Source organism: Sarcophilus harrisii, chromosome 5, assembly GCF_902635505.1.
Source record: "Sarcophilus harrisii chromosome 5, mSarHar1.11, whole genome shotgun sequence".
Taxonomy (NCBI): Eukaryota; Metazoa; Chordata; class Mammalia; order Dasyuromorphia; family Dasyuridae; genus Sarcophilus; species Sarcophilus harrisii.
Genome location: NC_045430.1, coordinates 267,573,203 through 267,594,561, shown reverse-complemented (window position 1 = coordinate 267,594,561; position 21,359 = coordinate 267,573,203). Strand labels below are relative to the sequence as shown.

Below are 21,359 nucleotides of genomic sequence, written 5' to 3'. Positions count from 1 at the left end.
TTACTAAGGATATTCTCATCGGGGATGTAAAGGCAAAAATTAAGCCATTCCTGTCTCGAGAATCTTACGTTCTCTTGGATGATGGCAGTAGGCTTGATCTCCTTGACTTTAAAACATTGTAAAAAAAAATTAAAAAGATAAAAAAATTATAAGGTGATATCCATAAAAAAAAATCTACTAGGCAAAAAATATAGAAGCACATCAGTGGATCAGATCAGAAAGAAATCTAATTGTAAATTAATATATACTGAAAAAGGAGCACTTGATAAACCCCTTAAGATGGAGCAAGGATTTATAATGTAATAATTCTTTGTCATTGTGGCACAGTGAGTGCACGGGGAGCTGGCCTTGAACCCAATCTGGATTTCAAGTCTTGCCTCTGACACATGTTGGGTAAGTCACTCAGTGTCCATGATTGAAGCAATACGCTTAAGACTCTCAATTGCAGAGAGGGTACAGACTTGCATTGGTAGAGATTTTTCCTATCTGGGAGTTCCTTAAACCAGTGAAATCATAACTCCAGTCCCTATCCTTATCCGAATCTGTGTATTTGGTGATATTGATTACTGTGATTATGACTGTTAGATTTAGACCCGTGTCTCATACCACATGGAGTAATGAATTCCAGTTATATTAGACAGTGTGGTATCGTGGCTAGCATAACAGTTTTGGAAGTAGGGAGACCTGACTTCAAATCCTGCATTAGATCCTTGATAAATCCCTTCACTTTATGTTCAGTTCTCTCATCTGTTAAAAAGGCAGAATGAGGTACATTAGAATCAGTGATTGCTGTCTTTGCCAAGTCAAAATCAGATAACAGTCTGAAATATTTTTAAAAATATGTGGAAAATAAAATAACTTCATCTCTACTGTTGAAGGGGATGTTTATTAAGCAGATATTATTAGGAAAACATGGACTTGAGTACATAAAAATTGAAACATTTGCAACAAAACTATGTTAAAAAGCAAATAATAGATGGGAAAATGTGTCAAATACAGATAAAAAATTGGATTCAGTGATTTCTATCTTTTCCAATTCAAAATCATGATCCTATAATCCTAGATAATAGTCTGAAATATTTTAAATTTGCACATGAAAAATAAAATAATATCTATCTCTACAATTGAAGGGCGATTTAAATCTATTAAGTAGAAATTATTAGGAAGGTAAGTACTTAAGTATATAAAAATTGAAAAATGTATAGCAATATGTTAAAAAGCAAATAATAGATGGCAAATAGAGATGGATAAAATTTGATGCCTAAAATAGATGGGTAATTGGGAAGAAAATAAAATTTAAAAAAGATTGTGCTGCTTTGGATAAATAGTTGGATTCATTTATTGTTGGGAGAATTGCAAAGTAGGAATAGCTTTTTGCTAAGTATCTCTAACATGCAACACAAGCCACGAAGATAATCAAATCATTTGGCTCGATAATTCCATTTTGAAATACTTGCCCTGAAAGTTATAATCTGACAGAAAAAAAATTTTTTTTATCTATTCAGAAATCTTTAAAACTCCTCCATTATTTGCAGTTGTGGAAAAGGCCAAATACTCTTAAATGAAAAACAACAGGAGAATGGTGAAATAAACTGGACATCATTCTTGTAATATCATATCAAATAGTGCAATTAAGGCCGATCCATATGAGAAGGAAAGGACTTTCTTATTTGGAAATAATGTTAGACCAAAAAAGGAATCCTGTAAAATGAAAAGTGAAGGGATGGGTGAACACAGATATGTCGATGGCATCCACTGAGAAGTTACACTGTTTTATGGGTTCACATTAATTTGTTTAAATGAAGTCGTGGGATCCTTTCGATGCTTTGAGTAAAACATTTATAGTCTAATAAAAATTTTCCCCATTTAGAATCTCCAATGTTAATTTTTATATCAGTCTCTATTTATCCAGATGGCACCGAGGTAGAATTCATATTACTTCATTTCTGCTGCCTAATCTGGTCATGTGAAGCCCCAAATCTGGCCCCTAATTGATTTGAAGATAGAGCCCCGGTTAGGGAGACGCTTGGGTGAACTCATTGTGCCTTTTCATGCTTAACCCAATTCCATAATGGTGAAAAGCCCACAAAGCAATCGATTCCCGATCCAGACGACGCCACTTATCCAGCTCAGATCGTTTGCTGTAGTTCTTCTTTAGTGGCTAAAAGTATCAGCAGTTACTTGCTCCAGATTGGTTGCCATGTTCCCATGATTTATAGCCTCAGGCTAAATCTCAAGAAAGTCAAATGAATTCTTGATACAAAATACAAATTTGCATGCACACACATACACACACACAGCCACTCATATCATGTGCACACACAGATAGGGAGAAACATTAGCTTCACATTCATGTCTAGATGAATAGATTCCCTACCTCCACCCTTCCACCTGCCCAAGAAATTTTGCTTTCTCATGCAATTTACTTCAACTAAAGCTTATTAAAGGGCTGCTACATGCCAGGCGCTGGGCTAAGTGCTGAGCAAATACAGGCAAAAATCAATTGTGGTACATTAGTGGAATGGATTGCTATAATGCAATTATGATCGATACATATGAGAGAAAGAAAATCTGAAAATGGTTTTCTGAAATAATGTAAATTTAACACAAACCCTGCCCTCAAGGATATTATATTCTAGAGGCGGGGAATAGTATGTATGTACACAGATAGACACATACAAAGTGCAGACTAAGTAGATCTATATAATTTGGGAGAGTAAAGGATAAGTGTTTATATCTGGGATCATCTGGAAAACCCTAATCTAGGAGGTGACCTTTGAACCCAGCCTTGCTGGGTGCTGGGCAGGGTGGTGAAGCAGAGAAGTCTGACTTGGGAGGGCTCTGAGGGGGCCCCTGGTGCTCCCTTCTCCCTCCCTAGGCTTTGCATGCTAAGTATGAGCCCCCTGATGCTGAGCCAGGTCCTCCTCGGGCTGGCTTTTCCATCCTGTTAGCCCCGATGCATGTCTATCTCACTTTGCTTGTTATTAAAATCTCTTCCCTGCTAGCTCTCTGCCTTAAGAATTTCCTTTTTTTTTTTTTTTTTTAAATCATCTTTAGAGCAGTCAGTTGTCAAGTCCGCGGGGACTGGAAGGGACCTCAGAAGCCAACTACTCCAACCCCCTAATTGTTCAGGTGAGGAAACTGAAGCCCACCCAGATGGTTGTTCCAGACCACAGGTAGTGAGCGTCCGAGTCCATTTCCTTTTCCTGGGTCCTTAGGCCAGCCTTCTCTCTGGCTGGGAAATTAATCAGCTGAACCAGTCACCCTCATGACTCAGTTTCCTCCCCTTACTATTGATCTGAAGCCTTCCCTTCCCCTTCCCAAGCATGGAAGAGTACTTATGGTTATTAGTTTGGCAGCTCTTGGTTTTAAAGTTAATCTCTTGGTCCTGTCCTTTCAAAGTGTTTCCCTTTCCCTTTGCTGTGGGGCCAGCAGTTCATGACTGTAAGGGGCTTCTCGCAAATTTAGATGGCTAGGACGCTGATGGGTCAGAGCAACGGGAGGGTTCAGGGGCTGAGGGCCTGGTCCCAAGCATCCCGGGGTTGCTATAGAAATGACACAGCCTGTAGTTACACTTTGCCTCCTGGCCAATGCCCCTCTGCTGGCTGCCTTGTATAATCAGGGTGGAAAGGCGGCTTGTGGACTACTTGGCCATTGCAACCTTGCCTGGTATCGGAGGACCATATCTTGCCCTAACAGATGGCATAGACCCATGACCTGCCAACGAGAAGGCTTGTGTTTAGAAGCGAGCATCAGAGCGAGCTCAGGCCTTTGCCTCCTCCCCCAGGCCGCCAATCTGATCGTCACTGCCGGACTTCCCCCACAAATCCTCAGGTCTTCTGGATGAGTAGCTTTGCCCAAGAAGAGAGATGATTAGTCAAGCCAAGCTAGGGAGTTTCACTGGCTTTTATGAACCATCCCTCCTGAGTTGGAGAACTAGACATTAATAACAATGAGATAAAAATTCAAAAACAAACAGAAAAGAGCTCTCCAGAAAAAAGTGAGCAAAACTCCCCAATGGGGCATTCAGGATGATATTCAGTGTTTGGGTTTGTCAGCTGGGGAGTGGTATTCTCCACCTGCTTCTTGGGTCGAAATAACCCTCAGGGGGATCCATTAGTTAGAAGCACCTTCTGATGATCTTCCCTGGGGAACCAGAATCACTGCCAGGCCCTGGCCATATTGAAAAGAGTCTCTTTTCCTGACTGACTGGCTCTTTGACCTGCCTGCTGACGGCCGCCATGGAAGTTGCCCCCCATTGCTAAGAAAACCCTGGAACAAGGATTTGCTCTAATGGGTAGCTTGCAGAGTGGCCACTGCTCAGGAGTGGGAGGAAAGTGGAGAGGGCACCAGTCACTTCTAGATGAACTGGTGCTGGCTTTCCCAGACTTGGAACAAACCCATTCCCAGGGTGGGGTAACAAGGCTCTTAAACCCCCTGACGTTTGAAGCTTTCTTGGACTAGCTAAGAAGCTTTCTGTGGGGTGTCCCGAGGAATCTGTGATGTCCCTAAAATGGGGAAGCAGTTATTTTGTGCTTGGTTGGTAGAGCCAGAAACTGAAGCCCTTCAGGAAGTTTGCCCAAGTGACTAATTCATTCTGCCCTTAATGTCATGGTTGAGTTGGTATTGGAAGCAATCGTGGTAGGATTTGCCTACAGGAATTGGATAACTGATAAATTGATCTCTCTCTTGCCCATGGCTACCCCTGCCTCCGTTGGGTCAGCTCCAGTTGGGCTCCTTTAGGAACAAAGATAAGATGCTGTTCTGGCTTCTAAAGTCCTGAGTACCCCAGCCCCCTCCTCCCTTTCTTATCTTCTTACCTCACTATCCCATGTGTTCTATGATCTATTGATTCTGGCTCCTCCTTTGCTGTTCCTCACACAAAACACTATGCATTTTCCACTGGCTGTCCCCCATTCCTGGAACTTTGCTCCTCTTCCTTATCTCTATCCCTAAGCTTCCCTGGCATCCTTTGCAGTCTCAGCTGAAATCCCACCTTCTATGCTAGTGCCCCTCACCCCGGCCTGAGGCTGACAATTAGTCTTAAAAGATCTTGTTTGAACAAATTGTCTGCACGTTGTCCCCCTGGTTAGACTGTGAGCTCTTCCAAAGCAGGGACCGTCTCTTCTGTTTCTCTTGTGTCTCTAGTGCTTTAGCACAGTGCCTGGAACACAATAGGCACTTAATAAATGCTTGTTGGCTTACTGGATTATCACAGCAAGCCAGGCATCATCAGTGCACATGGATGAGTCGTGCCCCTACACACACACACTATGTAACCGACAGTCTGTTCTTTTTTCTTTCCTTCCTTCCTTTTTGCTTTGTTCCTTCTGAAATCCTTTCTCCATCTTCTTTTCATTGCAAATGAGCATCCAACAAATGTCATTGGATCCAAGGAGATCTGCATAGGCAGGAAAAAGGGTCGACATTGATTTTTCTTGCAAAATGCTTCCCCCAAGCACTTGTTAAAGAAAGTCCCGTGGCTCGTCTGTCTTGGTTGATGATGCCGGTCTCTTGCTGTTGCCTCTCTCACCAGCCCATAGCCTCCAGCCACCTCATATATTTGCCTTGCTTATATTTTGGCTTTGTTCACAGGGGCTCCTTTTTTTCTTTACGGCAATAGAATGTGAGCTCCTTGAGAGCAGGGGCGTTGAGGTTTTTACTTTGTGTCCCCCGTACTTAGCTTAGTGCCCACCACCTAATAGGCACTTAATAAATGCTTGTCGCTTGATTGATTTCTTTAGAAGTGATTTCTCTTATCTTTCAGGGTGTGTTTTTATTGAAAATTCACCTTTCTGCAGGTCGAAGCTTTTACTCAGGAGGATCCCCTGCCATACCAGTCTATGAGAGCCAAGTGTGGGAAGTGTGTATGTATGTGTGGGTAGAGCAAGAACTCCAGCCCCGTTCCTGGATGCCCAGAGGAGGAAGAGTACAGCTGGGATGCATCGAGCGAGCACTTGCAGGACGGCCGCCGAGTCTGCCCTTGTCCTTTGGATGTGGAACTTGGACTTAGTAAAGAGAGAGCCTCCCGGCCCTCTGACCGACTTTCCCTGCCATGTTTGGTGTCTGACATCCCAAGACCAGACGGAATCCCCACGTGGGGGGAGGCCTGACACTCTCCCTGCCCTGTGAGCTCTGAAGCCATTCTCTCCACAGCTCGCTCTATTGGGTTGAATGCATGTTGACCCATGTGCTGTTGCTGTCCATTGAGGTGGTGCTGAACGAGCCTAAAAGCATCTGGGAGGCCCAGCTGTAGCGTCCAATGACGGGACTTTTAACTGAGGGGGCAGAGCGATCCGAGATGGCCAGGGCCGGACCTGCCCAGTGGAAGAAGGCCTGTGGGCGTCAGAAATAACCCTTTCGAGTCAGGTGGCAAAAATTGTGACCGCTTGATGTTCGTGTGGATATTTTAAAAAATATCTCAGTACTGGAAAGCTGAAGGTTGGGTTACGGGTTTGCTCTCTGGCCCTGGGTCCCCTCCGGTGATCCTGTTTTACAGATTTGTATGCAGGATCGGGCTACCTCCTCTAGGCCTGCCAGGCCATTTTGTATAAAGGCAGACATGGACATGGCCACTGCCCATAGGATGCCAAAGTAGGACTGCTGTTAATGCGAACCATTAACATCCTGCTCTGAGGATTAACTAATGAGAGTAGAATTCTGAAAAATAACACATAAATAACAGATGAAGAAAGTGGGGTGATAATGACAAGAGAACCCCATCTTCTTTAGCAATTCAAAATACTTGATTATGGTATCATAGCACTTTATTACAAAGTCAAATGTGTTCAGTTGTTGTTTCCTCAGGTCCTAATATCTTGTAGACCCGCTGATGATGGCTCACTTTCCTTGTACCATCCTTCAGGTTGCCTTATTTGCCTCATTTTATTTTCTCTTTGATCCCCTTAAAATTTACTGCCTTCTACCTTGGTTTTTGGTTTGGATCTGAATTTCACGGGTATAGAGAGCTCCCTGTGAGGAAACATCCTCTCCCGAAGCAGATGAGAAACTTAACTGTTCAGTTGGATTGTCCTGACTCCAGCTCTTCTCTCTCCTTTTGCACAGCCTCTCTCCCCCTTTCTGTCATAAGTCTCCATTTACCCCTCTTGCTTCCCTCCCTTCCTCTTTTCTGCCTTCCTTGGATATTATCCCTCAGCAAGGGGGGATAAGATGATGATACTTTCTGAGGCCAGAAAACACTCTGCATTGGATCCAGATTTTGGACACCCCCCTGGCCCAAGATCTTCTGACCTAAGAGTTTCCTGGAAGGCACACTTTCTCTTCTTAGCTCCCCATCTTTGTTCCAGAAGAATGGTTTGCTCTTGTGGCAAGACAAACTCTGCAAACAGAACTGTACAGTCAGATTCTCATCCCTTCAATCATCTCCTTAGCCCCATCTGCCTCATTGTCTGAAATTCTACTTTTGGAAATGAATTCCTTTAGCTGGTTCCCTTTTTAAAATGAAAATGCTGCTGGGTTCAGTGAGGCAATAGCTCCCCAGCTTTTAATCCTCATTCATTTTTCAGGTTCCCATCCCTGATAGCCGGGTGCAAGCAGGACATTCACTGTAGTAAAGGAAGCCTTAACCCAGCAGGAGGAAGGAAGAGCTTGCTTTGGTGCATGGGCAGGGCAGGCTTGGTGGGTTCCCCTGTGGGTTGGGACTATTCCAGACAGCCAAGAGTGATGTGTGAGGGAGGGGAGAGTTCTGAAGACAAACTTGATTTTCACAATCTTGTTAACAGACTTGTCTGAATGTAAAAAAAAAATCGTGAATAAGCTGATTAGAATTGTCTTTGCCTTTAACTTTGAATTTGTATCCAAAAAATTAATTTTAAACTTTCAGCCAAGAAAAAAGAAAACTAGAATTCAGAGGGAAAAAATTGGTTTCTCTGGACTCTCTCCCAAAAAACCTTTTGAATTTTCTCTATACCTAATAAATAACATAGGGAGAGTTAGGTGACACCATAGTGCATAAGAGTTGGAGTCAGGAATTCTTATCCTGAGTTCAAATTCAGCCTTAGGATACCTATGAGTTCCGTTAACCTTGGCCAAATCAATTAACCCAGTTTGCCTCAGTTTTCTCATCTGTAAAATGACATGGAGAAGGAACACCAAACAAAGATCTTGGCCAAGAAAACTCCAAATGGGGTGATGAGGTATCAGATGTAGCTGAAAAGACTTTAAAAACCTCTTAATAAATATGAGAGTCTAATGTAACTTGCAAAGATGAGATCTCTGGATATTAATGTATCTCTGATTGCCACCTAGCAAAAACAATATGGCATCCTGGGAAGTACACTGGATTTGGAAACAGGGGTCCTGGGTTCAGATCTACCTCTGATATTTTTTGGCTAGATGGCCTGGAACAATCTTTCTGGCCTCCGTTTCATTATCCCTGTAATATATAAGGGACTCTTGGGGTCCCTTTTAATAGAATTATGGATTTTGAGAAGTGGAAAGAATCTTTTCCCATCCCTTCATTTTTAGTGAGGTGACTTGAGAAATCAGACAGGTAGAGAGAGGGGCTTCCCCAAGAAGGTCCTTAATGATGGAGCTGGGCTCAAGGACATGGGTCTCCCACCTCCCAGGCCACCACCTGGAGGATTTCCTGGCTCAGATTCCTGCCATCCTAGATCTGGAAGGGACCTCAGTGGCTGTCTAGTTTTGTCCATTCATTTCATATATGAGCAAGCTGGCTCGTGAAAGTCATGGGGCCTGCCCAAAGTTACACAGGCAGAGTGTTGGAGGTGAAATCTGAGCCTAGAACCCGGTGACTTTTCCAGCTGGGGCAGATGCCTTGCATGATGATATGTATATTCTCTGGATTGTCAGATCAGCTGAGGCTGACAGTACAGATAAGGGTACAAATGCCAAAGGACAAAGCACAGAGAAGTTCACACAAGTTTCTTAGGTCTAGGTGGACTGTATCTTTGTAGGCCTAAGACGTAGCTCCGACTCATGTCATTATTACATTGTAGCCAAGACCTAAAGTAATGTAATGTCATTACTGAGCCTTTCCCCCCGTGAAGCTTCTGCCCCATACCATTTTTCATCCATGATCACATTGTTGCTGAAACAGTTTACTGCTCGGCTAGGTGTGTTTGTATTTTAAAACTGAGGAAATCTCTGACAGGTGAGGTTCGAGGATATACCCAGACGGACTCATAGTTTTCTCCCATTGGTCCTGAGCTTAGTCCATGGGAAATTTTTTTTTAAAATCTTCATGGATTTTTAAATTTTAAATTTTGATCTTTATGTTTCAAAATGGCCAAAGACGGTTTATTTTAATAATTTAAAATGCAAGATCTCTATTAATCACCCAACCCACATGCTAAATTGAAGTCATCTTCAAACAGATAACCTCACAAACTGTGACAACAAACTATTTGGGAACTGGAGCCTCCTTTGTGAAGACTTTTTCATCCCTTCACTTGTCTGCACTCTCCATCTCAGAAGTACCCGGTATCTACTTCTTATTTACTTGTTTGGACATTTGTACCTCCCATTTGAATGTAAGCTTCTTGAAGGCAGGAACTATTTCATTTTTATTTTTGTGTTTTAGCACCATGTCAAGTCAAATGTTTATTGATCACTTTCTGTATGGCAGGCACTATACTAAGCTTTGAATGCCAAGCCAAAGCCTGTCACAAAGAAATTTAAGAAATATTTATTGAACTGAAATAAATTTATATCCTATGCTCCCAGTAAGGTTGCAGTCACAATGACTGTAATGTTTTTTATGACCTTGGACCACTGGTAAAAACCCTTGTCCAAGAGATAATATGGCTAGAAAGCTGAATGTCAGTATTTCCTCATCTGTAATCATAATCATTAATAATTGACATAGTGCTTTAAAGTTTGCCAAGCACCTTTCATTCATTATCCCATTTGATTCTCCTAGCAACTCTAAGAAGTAGTAGGTACTATTAATAATTCCCATCATACAATTGAGGAAACTGAAGTAGGAAGAAGTTAAGTGACTTGCTTGGGGTCACCACAGCTCGTTAAAGTGTCTTGAGATAGGATTTGAACTCGGGTCTTCCTGCCATCAGGTCCAATGTTATATTCACCGCAATACTTCTGCCATGTCTATAAAATGGGGAAAGGATAGCATCTTCCTTTCAGGACTGTAGCAAGGATGAGAGGAGGTCATTTGGACTTAAAGGATGTGATGAAGCAGCAGGGGTAAGGAAAGGCCCCATACTATAATCACTATTCTGCCCCATTTTCTCAGGGGCAGGACAGAAATCAGAAAGGGGAGCCAAGTGGAGGTTTTTCTCTGGTAAGTGTATGAGCCAGGATTAGCAGAATGGCAGAGCCTTCCCCTTGCTACCTTAGGAGTAGAGATCCAGAGCCAGAAATGGCTGTCTCATCCGGCCTCCTCTCTAATGATGAAGGCATGGAAGCCCAGATAGCTGAAGAAATTTCCTCAGAATAATAGGTAACAAACAGCAGAGGCAGGATTTGAATGCAGGATTTCTGACCCCAAATGCTGTGCTGCAGTATGATACTGCCAGATTTTTGTATGTCCAAGTCCTTGAGTTATTCAAGTTATGCATATTTCAAAGAGCACTAAAGACATATGTATGCATGCATTTACATCTTGTCACTTTTACACAGAACTGTACTCCCCAAATCTGGAAGGGACGACCCTGTAAGGTTCTTCAAAGTTAAGACAATGCACCTCCTTTAGCTGAGTGATCCCTGAGAGAAGCGAGGTTGCTTTCTTCAGCCTGCCTCAGAAATGCAAGCACAGGTTTTCAGGCCAAATGGTCTGTCTCCTAAGCCCTCTGATGGTTTCAGTCCATCTAGTTGTGGGGGATGCTTATGGAGAAGGCAACCTCTCCTTCCTCCTCCCCTGCCCAGGCTGAATGGACTGTAGGAAATTGCCTTGTAGATATGAGTCCATGAGTTAGCATTTAAGGAAGGCCTAATTTCCAAGTCAATACACTAAGACTATTGGATGCTGAAGTTCTGTGATTTTGTCATCACAGGAACATTCCCTGCTCCTATTTTATACCATGGCTTAGTGAAGTCCTAGCCTTAAGCATGTGGTGTAGGAGAGCAAATAGACTTATTAGGGTTCTTTTTAGTAAGTGGGAGTGACCGGAAGCCTAGAGCTAACTTCATGTTGCCTTTCTGAGAGAGAATGTGTGTAGGGAATATGTATGTGCTATATAGGTAAGCGTCCTGAGGGCAGGGAAATTCTATTTCTTTATCTGGCCCAGAATGTAGAGGGAGCAAAATTGGGAGTGGAGTGGCTTTGGTTTAGAAGAGACTCAAGCTACTTGTGTGATGATGGACATGGTATTGAACATGTAGATTAAAACCTATTGTCTTTATCTTACAGGTTTGCTGATTGTGTCAAAAATGTATCTCGAGGGCTTTGCCCTCCTTAAAAGCTCTAAATGCCAGTTAGGATGATTGTAAATGTTTGCTGACTGAAGCTTGGATAGTGTGTTTATCAGGTCTTCAGATGGCAAAAAGCTTGGAGGAAGGAATCATAAAGACAACGAATGATAGTGAAATTATCCATCATAGCCCTGACAGGTCACCACTTGGGCCAAATCGAATAAGGCAAATTGTGGTTGTATTGAGAAGGTGAGAAATTAGGGCCTCTGAATATGTGCTTGTAAGAAAGAGATGAACAGGAACCCCAAAGCCTTTTGTTCTGAAAGGGTAACAAGATCCTAAAGGTGTTTGTTGGAAGATTTATAACTGTTAAGGTCTCACGTTGGAGTATTCAAATTTATATGCTGTCTTGTTAACTTTGAGTTTGATTCCTTGGGATGACCATTCCTCCTGGGTCACATTTGCCATGTAACTGTTAAGTCAGAAGCTGCTTCTTAGGAGTCTCTCCCCAAGCTACTTGATGTTGGTGCCTGTTACTCAGAGCTCTTTCTGCTGGCCATGAGATCATGAGGCTGCCCTGCAGACCTATCTCCCTAGAGCTCTATGGTTTGGTCTCCCATGACGTGCCTCTGATGAATATAATCATAATCCAAATGCAAAGTTCTTTTTGCTTCAATAATATGAAGAAACTTAAAGTCTGAACATTCGGGTTCACAAATATCGACTTCACCAATTCAAGATGGCAGCAGTTTATCTAGAGAATAATGTACCGTAAAATAATGTGCTCTCAGTGGGCCACACACTGAATGCAAGTCAAGGGGGTGGATTGTGAGCCAAAAAAGCAGATGAAATTGAGACTTCATTAAGAAAAGTATAAGCCAGAACTAAGAATTTGATGATTCTGTTTTGGGAGCTGGTCAGGCTATGCCTGGAATATTGGAGTTGAGTGTAAGTGCCACTTTTTAGTGAGTCACCTACTATGTGTCAGGAACTATGCTCAGTAAGAGTTAGAGATAAAAAGGCAACAAGAGTGCCTGCCATCCAGGAGCTTCATCGTAGTGAAGTGTGAGGATGTTGATGATCTGGAGGGCGAAAAGCCCTACAGTAAATGAAAGTACTAGGGCTTGTTGAGCTGGAGAAGATATTTGTGGGTATTGGTGATAGGTGAGATGTGACCATCCTCTTCAAGGATCTGAAGAGACTTCAAATAGAAAAAAGATTCCATTTGCTTAGCTTGGCCCTAGAGGGTGAGACAGGGCCTAGCTGGTGGGAGTTGAAGAGGGGCAAAATTAAGCTTGACAGCCCTGCCCCCAAAAAATACTTCACATGAATGAGGATTCTTCAAAGTGATTGGGCTGTCTCCGTCTACGATGGGTCCCTTTTTGCTAAGGTCTTCAAGCAGGAGCTGGGTGAGCACTTGTTGCTGGGGTCCAGTGTTGTTCTATGAAGGAAATAAGTAAACCAATTTACAAAGCTTTGGGCTTGTTTGTTGCTTGGTCTCTCAGGGCCAGAGGAAAAACTGCTGGCGGAACTTTGTTTTGGGAAATGGAGCTGAAAACAGGACAGTTCTAAGGGATGGCCCCCTGGATGATAGTGAAAATGGATTGATTTTGCTGCAGGAGATGTTCAGCTACTTTCCCTCTCTGTTGGAGCCAGAATCTTGGGGAATAATTATGTGAACACACAAACACGTGGTATTGATTCATAGTGGGAAGAACTGGGAAGTCGGTATTAAAATTAATGTGTTTACTTGGCTGTTCTCTGGAAGACTTCTCTCCTGATGGAGCTGAAGACAAATTGTGTTTAATTTTTGAATAAGCAAGACAGTAGGAGGAAGCAGATTGCTTGTGAATTGTAAACACTAGTCATGCAGAGCTTGTCAGAGAAGTGGGGAAAGGAAGATTCTCCTAGCTAATCCAGACCAATTTAAAGTGGGTATCTAAAGAAAAAGGCCCGTCAGAAAGAAATATGGTCTGGAAAATCCTGGTGTCTTTGACAAGGTAGCTTGAATCTAATGGTTTGTTTCCCTCTTCCTAGGTAGAAATGCTTTGTGCTTAAAATTGAAGAACTTCTTTATCCTGGACTTCTTAAAAAAATTTCCCCTTTGTATCTTTTTGGGGAAGGGGAGAGAAACCTAATGCTGGGTAGGAAATACCTTTTTTCTGGGGAACAAAAATAAAGATGTGTGCTTAGAAAGCTCCTTCTTGCCTCTTGGATAAAAACCAACTTCTCTGTTTGGCTTTGAAAGCCCTTCACAGAGGGGGTTCAATCTCCCTTTTTGGGTCTGCTTTGTTCTGTTCCCTGGTATGACATGCTATTTTCCATCTCTTGGTTTTTGCATAGGCTGCCCCACTGTACCTGAATATTCTTTCACTCTTCACTTTCATGCCTTAGAATCCTAATTCTCTTCATGTTCTTTTCTGATCCATCCTTCTATCTTAAGGGTACTCTCTTATTTGCCTCCCCTCTGTAAAAATGGAGACACTAATAGCACCTACTTCAGAACAGAAGTGCCTAGGTATTGAATAAATGCTTACTGAGTGGATGAATATTTTGGTCACTACCCTGGGTTTGGGGAAATGCTTATAATAATCTGCCTGGTCGTTCTTCAGGGAACAATAGTAGTAGTAGTGTGCATTTTTAAAACTTTCCATTGATAGCCTTCTTTTTATGACATACTTTTTCCAGAAGCAGAGATGAGGAGAGAATGCTCTCCAAGCTTAGAAGAAGGAGAGTAAAGGAAGTGGAGATAATGAATATAGATGGGTTTTCTTCAGTCATTTGACTAAAAAAGAGAAGAGAGCTATAAAGATGGGAGGGTCAAGAGAGGCTTGAGTTAGGCTCTTTTGATACTTTTTGGTCTCAGGATCCCCTGACTAGGTAGGAGCACTACAGACCCATAGGAAATGGATATCAATCTCTTCAGACTTTTTTTGAGATGTGAAGAACTGCTGGAAATAGACAACAGGGAAAGGAAGGGACAAAAAGAAGTCAGATTAAAGGTTGGGGAATGATTTCTGTGTTTAGTATGAATCCCAACTTTAGCTATTTAATTCTGGGAGCACTTTTTTTTTTAAACAAGACTGACTTGTCAAGGTAGATACCACCAAGGTGGTATCAGGGACCTCAGAGCTTCTCTAGAGACTGAACTGATTGGAGTCTTCCACCTATCTTTTTCTCTGAGATCCCCGGTATTAAAATTTAGCATTGTGCAAGGTTCTAGTTCTTGTTTCTAGAATTGTGTGGACTTGGATTACCTCAGTATTGTTAGATCACTGGAGTGTATCGTACCAGAAAGAAAACTGTTTCTGGGGCCAGAAGATGTGGGCCCAAATCTTGCTTCTGTTATTTCTTATCCATATGATCTTGGACAGATTGTTGTACTTTACTTCTGTAGGACTCAAAGTTTCCTAATCTCTAAAATAATTTCTGTAAGGTCTTCCACAGCTTTCATTCTATGAATCTCCGAAAACTATTAAAGGAAATTTCCTGGTTGTTTTCAGATGAAATCCTAGCAGGGGCAGCCAGATGGTGCAGTGGAAAGAGCACTAGCTCCAAATTCAGGAGGGACCTGAGTTCAAATCCAGCTTCAGACACTTGTCACTTAGTGGATGTGTGATCCTGAGCAAGTCACTTAACCCCAATTGCCTTGAATACACATAGACACACATATTGGTTAGATAGGATCTAGAGCTGAAAGGAATCTTAAGAGACTTAAGGAGAGGAGGAAACTGAGCCTCATGAGGTGATGCACCTTGCTCAGAGACACATAGTAAATGAGCAGAGACCTTTCTGGGTCGAATGATCTTTATTTTTCCTGGGGGTCTCTGTGGTCAGTCCTAGAGCTGGACCTTGCCCGGGGGACCTGGTTCTGAAGGGTCACCTTCTCTTCCAGTCTTTCTCTAAGCTCTTTTTGGCTGCTCTCCCTCTCCTGTGCTCTCTTACTCTACTTAACTTCCAATTCCCTACCCCCCTCCCAACCCTCCTCCCCTAGTAGATTATGAACTCCCTGAAAGGTAGGGTCTGCTCACTTCTCAGCTCTGTACCCTCAACTTCTAGTACCATGCCGAGTATACTGTAGGTGCCTAATAAATCCTTGTTGAAGTCAATGGAAATATATGCTGTTAAGACAGATGATTGACTGTGTTCTGACCACTGTATAACTAACTTGTTTTGTAAAAGAGAAAAATAAATTAAGGTTGGGAGTTTTGTAAAGGGGAACGAAGCTTGAATTGGGGAAGGAATGAATTACCCCCCTTAAGTTTCTGAGATGAGGGAGGGGAGCTGGCATTGTATTAGTTTTAAGGCAGCCACAGGGATCTTGCAAAGAAGCTTTTTGGGGAGACTGTCTGCTGGTTGATGAAATGACTCCAATAAAATCTGACGTGTTGACGGCCTTTGGTGGTCTGTAATTTATTTTGCACATGTGTTTGCAGAGGTATAAAAGGTCTCCCCGGTAGCTCTACGCTCTGTTGTGTAGACAATGAGCTCGTACCTGGAGCTGGCTCTCTACACTTCTGCCCTCCAGGTCCCTGCATCCTTTTATCTCTTGACTTATTTCTTATCTTGACTTGTCACTTACACCTTCTCCCAGGACCTCTTCATGTTTAGCACGTTCTGTGCTGTTTTAGAGTCATTTGTATTTATATCTTATTCTCCTGCACCAGAGGGGACTTTGCGCCTCTCCTCCCAGAGGAGGGCAGAACCAAATTGACGTAATTTGGGAAATATTCAGCAAAATAAATAAAAATACAATTTGTTGTAAAAATACAATTTTCTGTTGTCGTTCATTCATGTCTGACTGTTCCCAAGCCATCTGGGATTTTCTTGGCAGAGATGCTGAAGCGGTTGACTGTTTCCTTCTCCAGTTCATTTTACAGATGAAGAAATCGAGGCAGATGGATGAAGTGACTTGCCCAGCTAGTAAGTGTCTGAGGGCAGATTTGAGTACAGTGTTTTCCTGATTCCGGGCCCGGTACCTCCTAATGCAACAGTGGTTTTCTGAGTCATTTTGAGGCCTCCGGGATCCTTCCATGTGGTTTCTTGATGGTTTCTGTTTGATTTGGATAGCCCTGCCCTCTGTGCTGCAAGCTTTTGAGGGCAGCTGCTGTGACAGGTCTTCCAGGGGTGTCTCCAGAGCTAGTGGAGAAGTGTTAGATGGTAAGGACTTGTGGAACTGGGACTGGGAAGAGAGCTTTGGAAACGATTTCCTTGCTGTAGTCATCTGGGACAGCTGGGTCTGAAGTCAAAAAGACCTGGGTCCAAAAAATGGCTGCAGAGACTTACTAGCTGTGTGTGATCCTGGCCAGGTCACTTAACCTGTCTGCTTCAGTTTCCTCTTCTGTAAAATGAGTTGGAAAAGGAAATGGAAACAGAAATGGAAAACCATTATGGTATCTTTGTCAAGAAAAACATCATGAAGAGTTGGACAATGAACAGAAATAGTTACTTTGCCAAGGAGGTAGGGACAAAACAATCAAGATACATTTATTAAGCACCTACTAAATGCCAGCCATTGGGTATGGACAGGGGCGGGGGGGGTTCAAAGAAAAAGTGACGTAAGCCCTGTGCTTAGAGAACTTCTATTCTAGTTGGGTAGACAAGAAGCACACAAACAGTTATATGTATATATATGTTTTATATATATATATATATATATATGTGTGTGTGTGTGTGTGTATGTATTTATGCATACACACATACACACACACACACACACATAGAATTGACACACTTAGCTTTGGAAGAGACCTCCAAGTGCATGGAGGCCCAGCCTCCATATCTTACAGTTGAAGAAAATGGAGGCTGAGAGATCGGGCCAAGGTAACGGAAGTCAGGCTGCAAATCTGGGTGCTGTGACACAAAATCCAGGCTGTTCTCCTCACTGCCCAGAAGGAGTGTCCATAAATGGGGCCCTAACTTACCTTCTGAACACCCTTCCCGGGCAGTGCGGTCCTGGCTGTAGACCAGTTCGTGGCGTTTTTCTCTTCGGTGAGAGATTTCCTTTCTTGGAATTCTCCGCTTTGTGTCCACTCGCTCGGTGGTTTGCAAATTCCGTTTTCCTGTCTTTAAATGAAGAGGGAAGCTTGCGACCCCAAGGGGCACAGAAAGCAGCTTCTGCCGGTGGGAACCTCACCGTGGCTGAAGGGTCCGGCTGATTTTTCTCCCCTTAACTTCTGGAGGCATTGAAGGGCATTGGCCCTTCTCTTATGCAGCAGAGTGTCTGGGCTGACAAACAGTGAAGTGATGGGCTCCCCGTGTGGCTGCTGCTGCCCAGCCATCGGTAGGTCTCCTACCCACGCCGTGAAGGGTGTACCTGGGGCTAAGCTTCTGCTACCCGTCCAGGATGCACAGTGGGACCTCAGGATGCTGAGTGGCCCCTTGCTCATGAGGATGCTGTCACACGAGTGTGTTCTTGAGCTGGCCTGGACGTCCGGTGCTCCAGGTCATCTGAGGATCTGGGGCTTCTCCGGTGTGGACGTTCCTTCAGGCCGCACAGAATGAAACATCCTCTCCCAGGTCTACACAGGAGGTCACTCTTGTGTATATGGGGAGGAGTATATGGTCCTCCATCTATGTATATAGTAGGAGATGGATCTTCTTCCTGCAGCCTTGAGTGAATGCTCATTGATGCTTTTTTTAAATTTTAGGTCACATATATAATGTTCAGGAACATAAGACTTGGCCCTGAGTGGGTTTCTGAGAGAATTAGATGGGGAGCGAAGGAGACACAAAGGGAAAGTCAGACCATGAGGGGTTTTACGTTACATACCCATAAGACCATGGGGTGGCCCTCTGCATCGTCTACTCCTTTTAACAGAAGGGGAATGCCCACCAGGGAAGCCCCAGGATGGCAGAGCTGCCCCGATTTCCTCAGGCCCCCGGGGGCCCCACCCTGGCTAGCCCGCTATGCCCCCCAGATGGTAGCGTCTTTCCATGTTTTTGTTCCAGGGATCGGCTTCCCAAGAAGACAGAACAAATGAGGAAGAAACTGATAATGAAGAAAATGGAGATGAGAATGCAGACAACTCAGAGGACCACCACAGCATCGTGCTCCATCTGATCTCCCAGCTCCGATTCGGGATGGACCTCACCAAAGTACGTGGGTGGGTGGGGGGACTGCGGGCGGGGGGGCAGGGGGCGCCACGAGGTAGGTACCTCACTGTTCCCATTTTACAGAGGAAATGGAAGAAACACGTGGTGGGGACAGTTACAATTATAGAGCGCCTACTGTGTGTTGGGCAGATGTGCCAGGTGTTTGGCAATTCCTGTCTCACTGGATGCTCACAGCAACCAGGGAGGTGGGCGCCATTATTATTCCCATTTTACAGCTGAGGAAACTGGGGAGCAAAGGCTCCCTGACTTGCCCAGTCATAGGCCAGTCAGTGGCGTGGTTAGGATTTGAACTCATACCTTCAGACTCCAGAGTTGATGTCCTTTTAAATGTAAAGCCTGGAAGTGAGTAAAAGAAGCCCCAAATGCTCTTGTGTTCTCTGGGAGGAAGCAAGGAGCTTTTGGATCTGTCTATTGGGTACAAATGTATGCATGTAGAAATATGCACGCATAAATATATACATGTACACCCAAATGCATTATGTACATAGACGTACAAGGTGAATTTGGACATGTGTAGACATAGGTGTGTGTCTACACATACAAACCCCCCTGTACAAATATACACATATATAAATGTGTTTTATATATACACACACATATACATATATACATACATCTATATAGATTACACTTATGCAAATACAAGCACACACAGGAGAATTTGGACACGTGTGGACATAGGTCTGCAACACACCTGTGCAAGCTGACATGAATGCACACATACACACATGTGCACATGTACATATATGTGCATTATGACTCCGGACTCAAAGTCTGCTTGCCTGGGATTCTCCCCCTGGGTGGAGATGACTGACTATTCAGTGCTTCAGAGGGCTCGGGAGGTGAACCTCCCCCAAATGAGCCTCATGCCCACGGTCAGTGAGCCTTCCCCAAATAGGCTGGAGTCCTGGTCACGTTCATATGTACAATTTGCACATATGCACGGACACCTGCATAGAAATACTTATTTGTCTGTTCGTCTTCACTGAGTTTAAAGGGAAAAGGCGCAGTTTTTCACTGAGTCCTCTGGTAAGTGGAGGCCCGAGCGCTCCAGGGCCGGCTACGAAGCCCCCGAGAGCTGCTTCTCCATCAGCACTTTTGGCCACTCAAAAGGAATGCCCTCGAGAGAGAGTTGGGGCATCTGCTGAATTAGCAGTTGTGTTGTTGTGGCCACAGAGCAGGTGCCACTTCCCCAGATGGAATTTATAGGATTTTTTTCTACTTCCCCCCCACCCCCTTAATTCTGTTTCTCCCCTTTGCTTTCTGGGCAGTTTGAAGTCTTGGGGGCGGGTCTTGGGGGCAGAGACGCTCAGAAAAGCTTTTCTTCTTGCCTTGCTCCCAGCCCCAGACACACAGGCTCTTACACTCAAGCAATTGGTTTTTCTAGAATAAAGTATCCCTAGATTGAAGGTGCCAAGATTTCCACACCCAAAAGAGATAAAGCAGTTTTTAGTCATTTATTAAGCACTTGCTGTGTGCCAAGTACTGTGCTAAGTTGGGGAGGGGTAGCCTAGGGAGACCCTCAGAACCAAAGGCCATGTTGGGCCCTCACAAAGCTTCCATCCTAACACAGGGAGACCACAGCTCAAGTTGTACACAGCTTGGAAATGGTTTGGAAGTTTGCAGAGAGGGAGAAGGGAGCCACAGACAAATGGATCGGCATGGCTTTCCAGGGATGGGCCTTAATTACATTTAATTGGTTTGATTATTTAATGTACTGGAAAGAGCTGGGCAGGCTGGGCCAGACACTGAAGGGACGTTTGATTGGATACCAGACCTGGGTATGATGGCCGATTAAGGCTCCCATCCATGATGACTAGGGAACCCCAGAATGACCTGGGTGTGAACAGGTGAAGGCTTCAGAGTGGCTAAATGTATACCCTGCGGATTCTGGATGTGGTCCAGCCTTCATTTGGCACGTAAGAAAACTGAAATGCAGGTGGGCTACGGCACTCGCCCAATACAATGAGCGTGAGACAGGATTTGAGTCTGGGTTCCTCAGCTTTGCTGAGTCTGGAGTCAGCATGTTTCCCTGGGCCTCTGTGAGCTCCTGAGACAAAGACCACTCAGGGGGCTGCAGCAAGGGCTGAGCAAACTGCCCAGGTCCCCTCACTTAGTGTCTGAAGCCAGATTAGCTTCCTTCTTAAATGAAGCATAATAACCCAATGCAGGGTTGTTGCAGGGATCTTTAAGATAATAGACAAAGCATCATTGTTATTATTATTATTATTTTGGGGAGGTCACACAGCTAGTAAGTATTGAGTGTCTGAGGCGGGATTTGAACTCCTGACTTGAAGGATCTTATGCCATCTAGCTGCACCCCTGAGAGCATTTTTCTTCTCTTAATGCTAAAGCTCACATTTCTAATACACTATGGAATAATAATGGTGAGAATGGACAATCTTGTTTCCCTCCCGATCTTACTGGGAATTCTAGTTTATCCCCATTACATATGAAACTTGCTGGTGGTTTTAGGTAGCTGCTACTGATGATTTTTAGGAAAACTCCATTTATTCCTAGAGAACATTATTTTTTAAAGCATTAAGTAACTAAGGTGTGCGCTGCACTAGGTACTTTAGAAATATTATCTCACTTGATCTTCACAACTATATAGAAATTCATTCTAAACCACTCCAGCCATTTTAAAGTGACCTTCTGCAGCGGCCTCCTGTGCTCAGAAAGGACCTCTCCCTCCCATTCTCTGGCATTTCCTGCTTGGCAGCTGCCTCTCTTTTTGATTCCTTTCCTGGCCTGATCTTCTCTTATGGAATCTACTGGAGGGGAGTGAGTGATCCTCCTGGTGATGGATGGAACCTCCAGAGTTAATTCATTGCTTGCTGGGGCTCTGGCAAAGCCCTCTTTCATTTTGCCTGGAAAAAGTCGAGGTTGAT

General features: G+C 43.8%; 1 protein-coding gene across 4 annotated transcripts in view; it reads left to right on the top strand.

The window, feature by feature from the left end:
- OSBPL10 (oxysterol binding protein like 10) overlaps positions 1-21,359 on the top strand; it is a 200,356-nt gene that overhangs the window by 160,371 nt on the left and 18,626 nt on the right. For 3 of the 4 annotated variants that reach the window (XM_031940429.1, XM_031940425.1, XM_031940426.1), the window contains 2 exons: positions 3,058-3,132; positions 18,304-18,450. In XM_031940429.1, coding sequence (XP_031796289.1) covers positions 3,058-3,132; positions 18,304-18,450 — 222 coding nt within the window. The remainder of the gene's footprint in view (positions 1-3,057; positions 3,133-18,303; positions 18,451-21,359) is intronic. The other variant, XM_031940428.1, reaches the window with a different exon arrangement.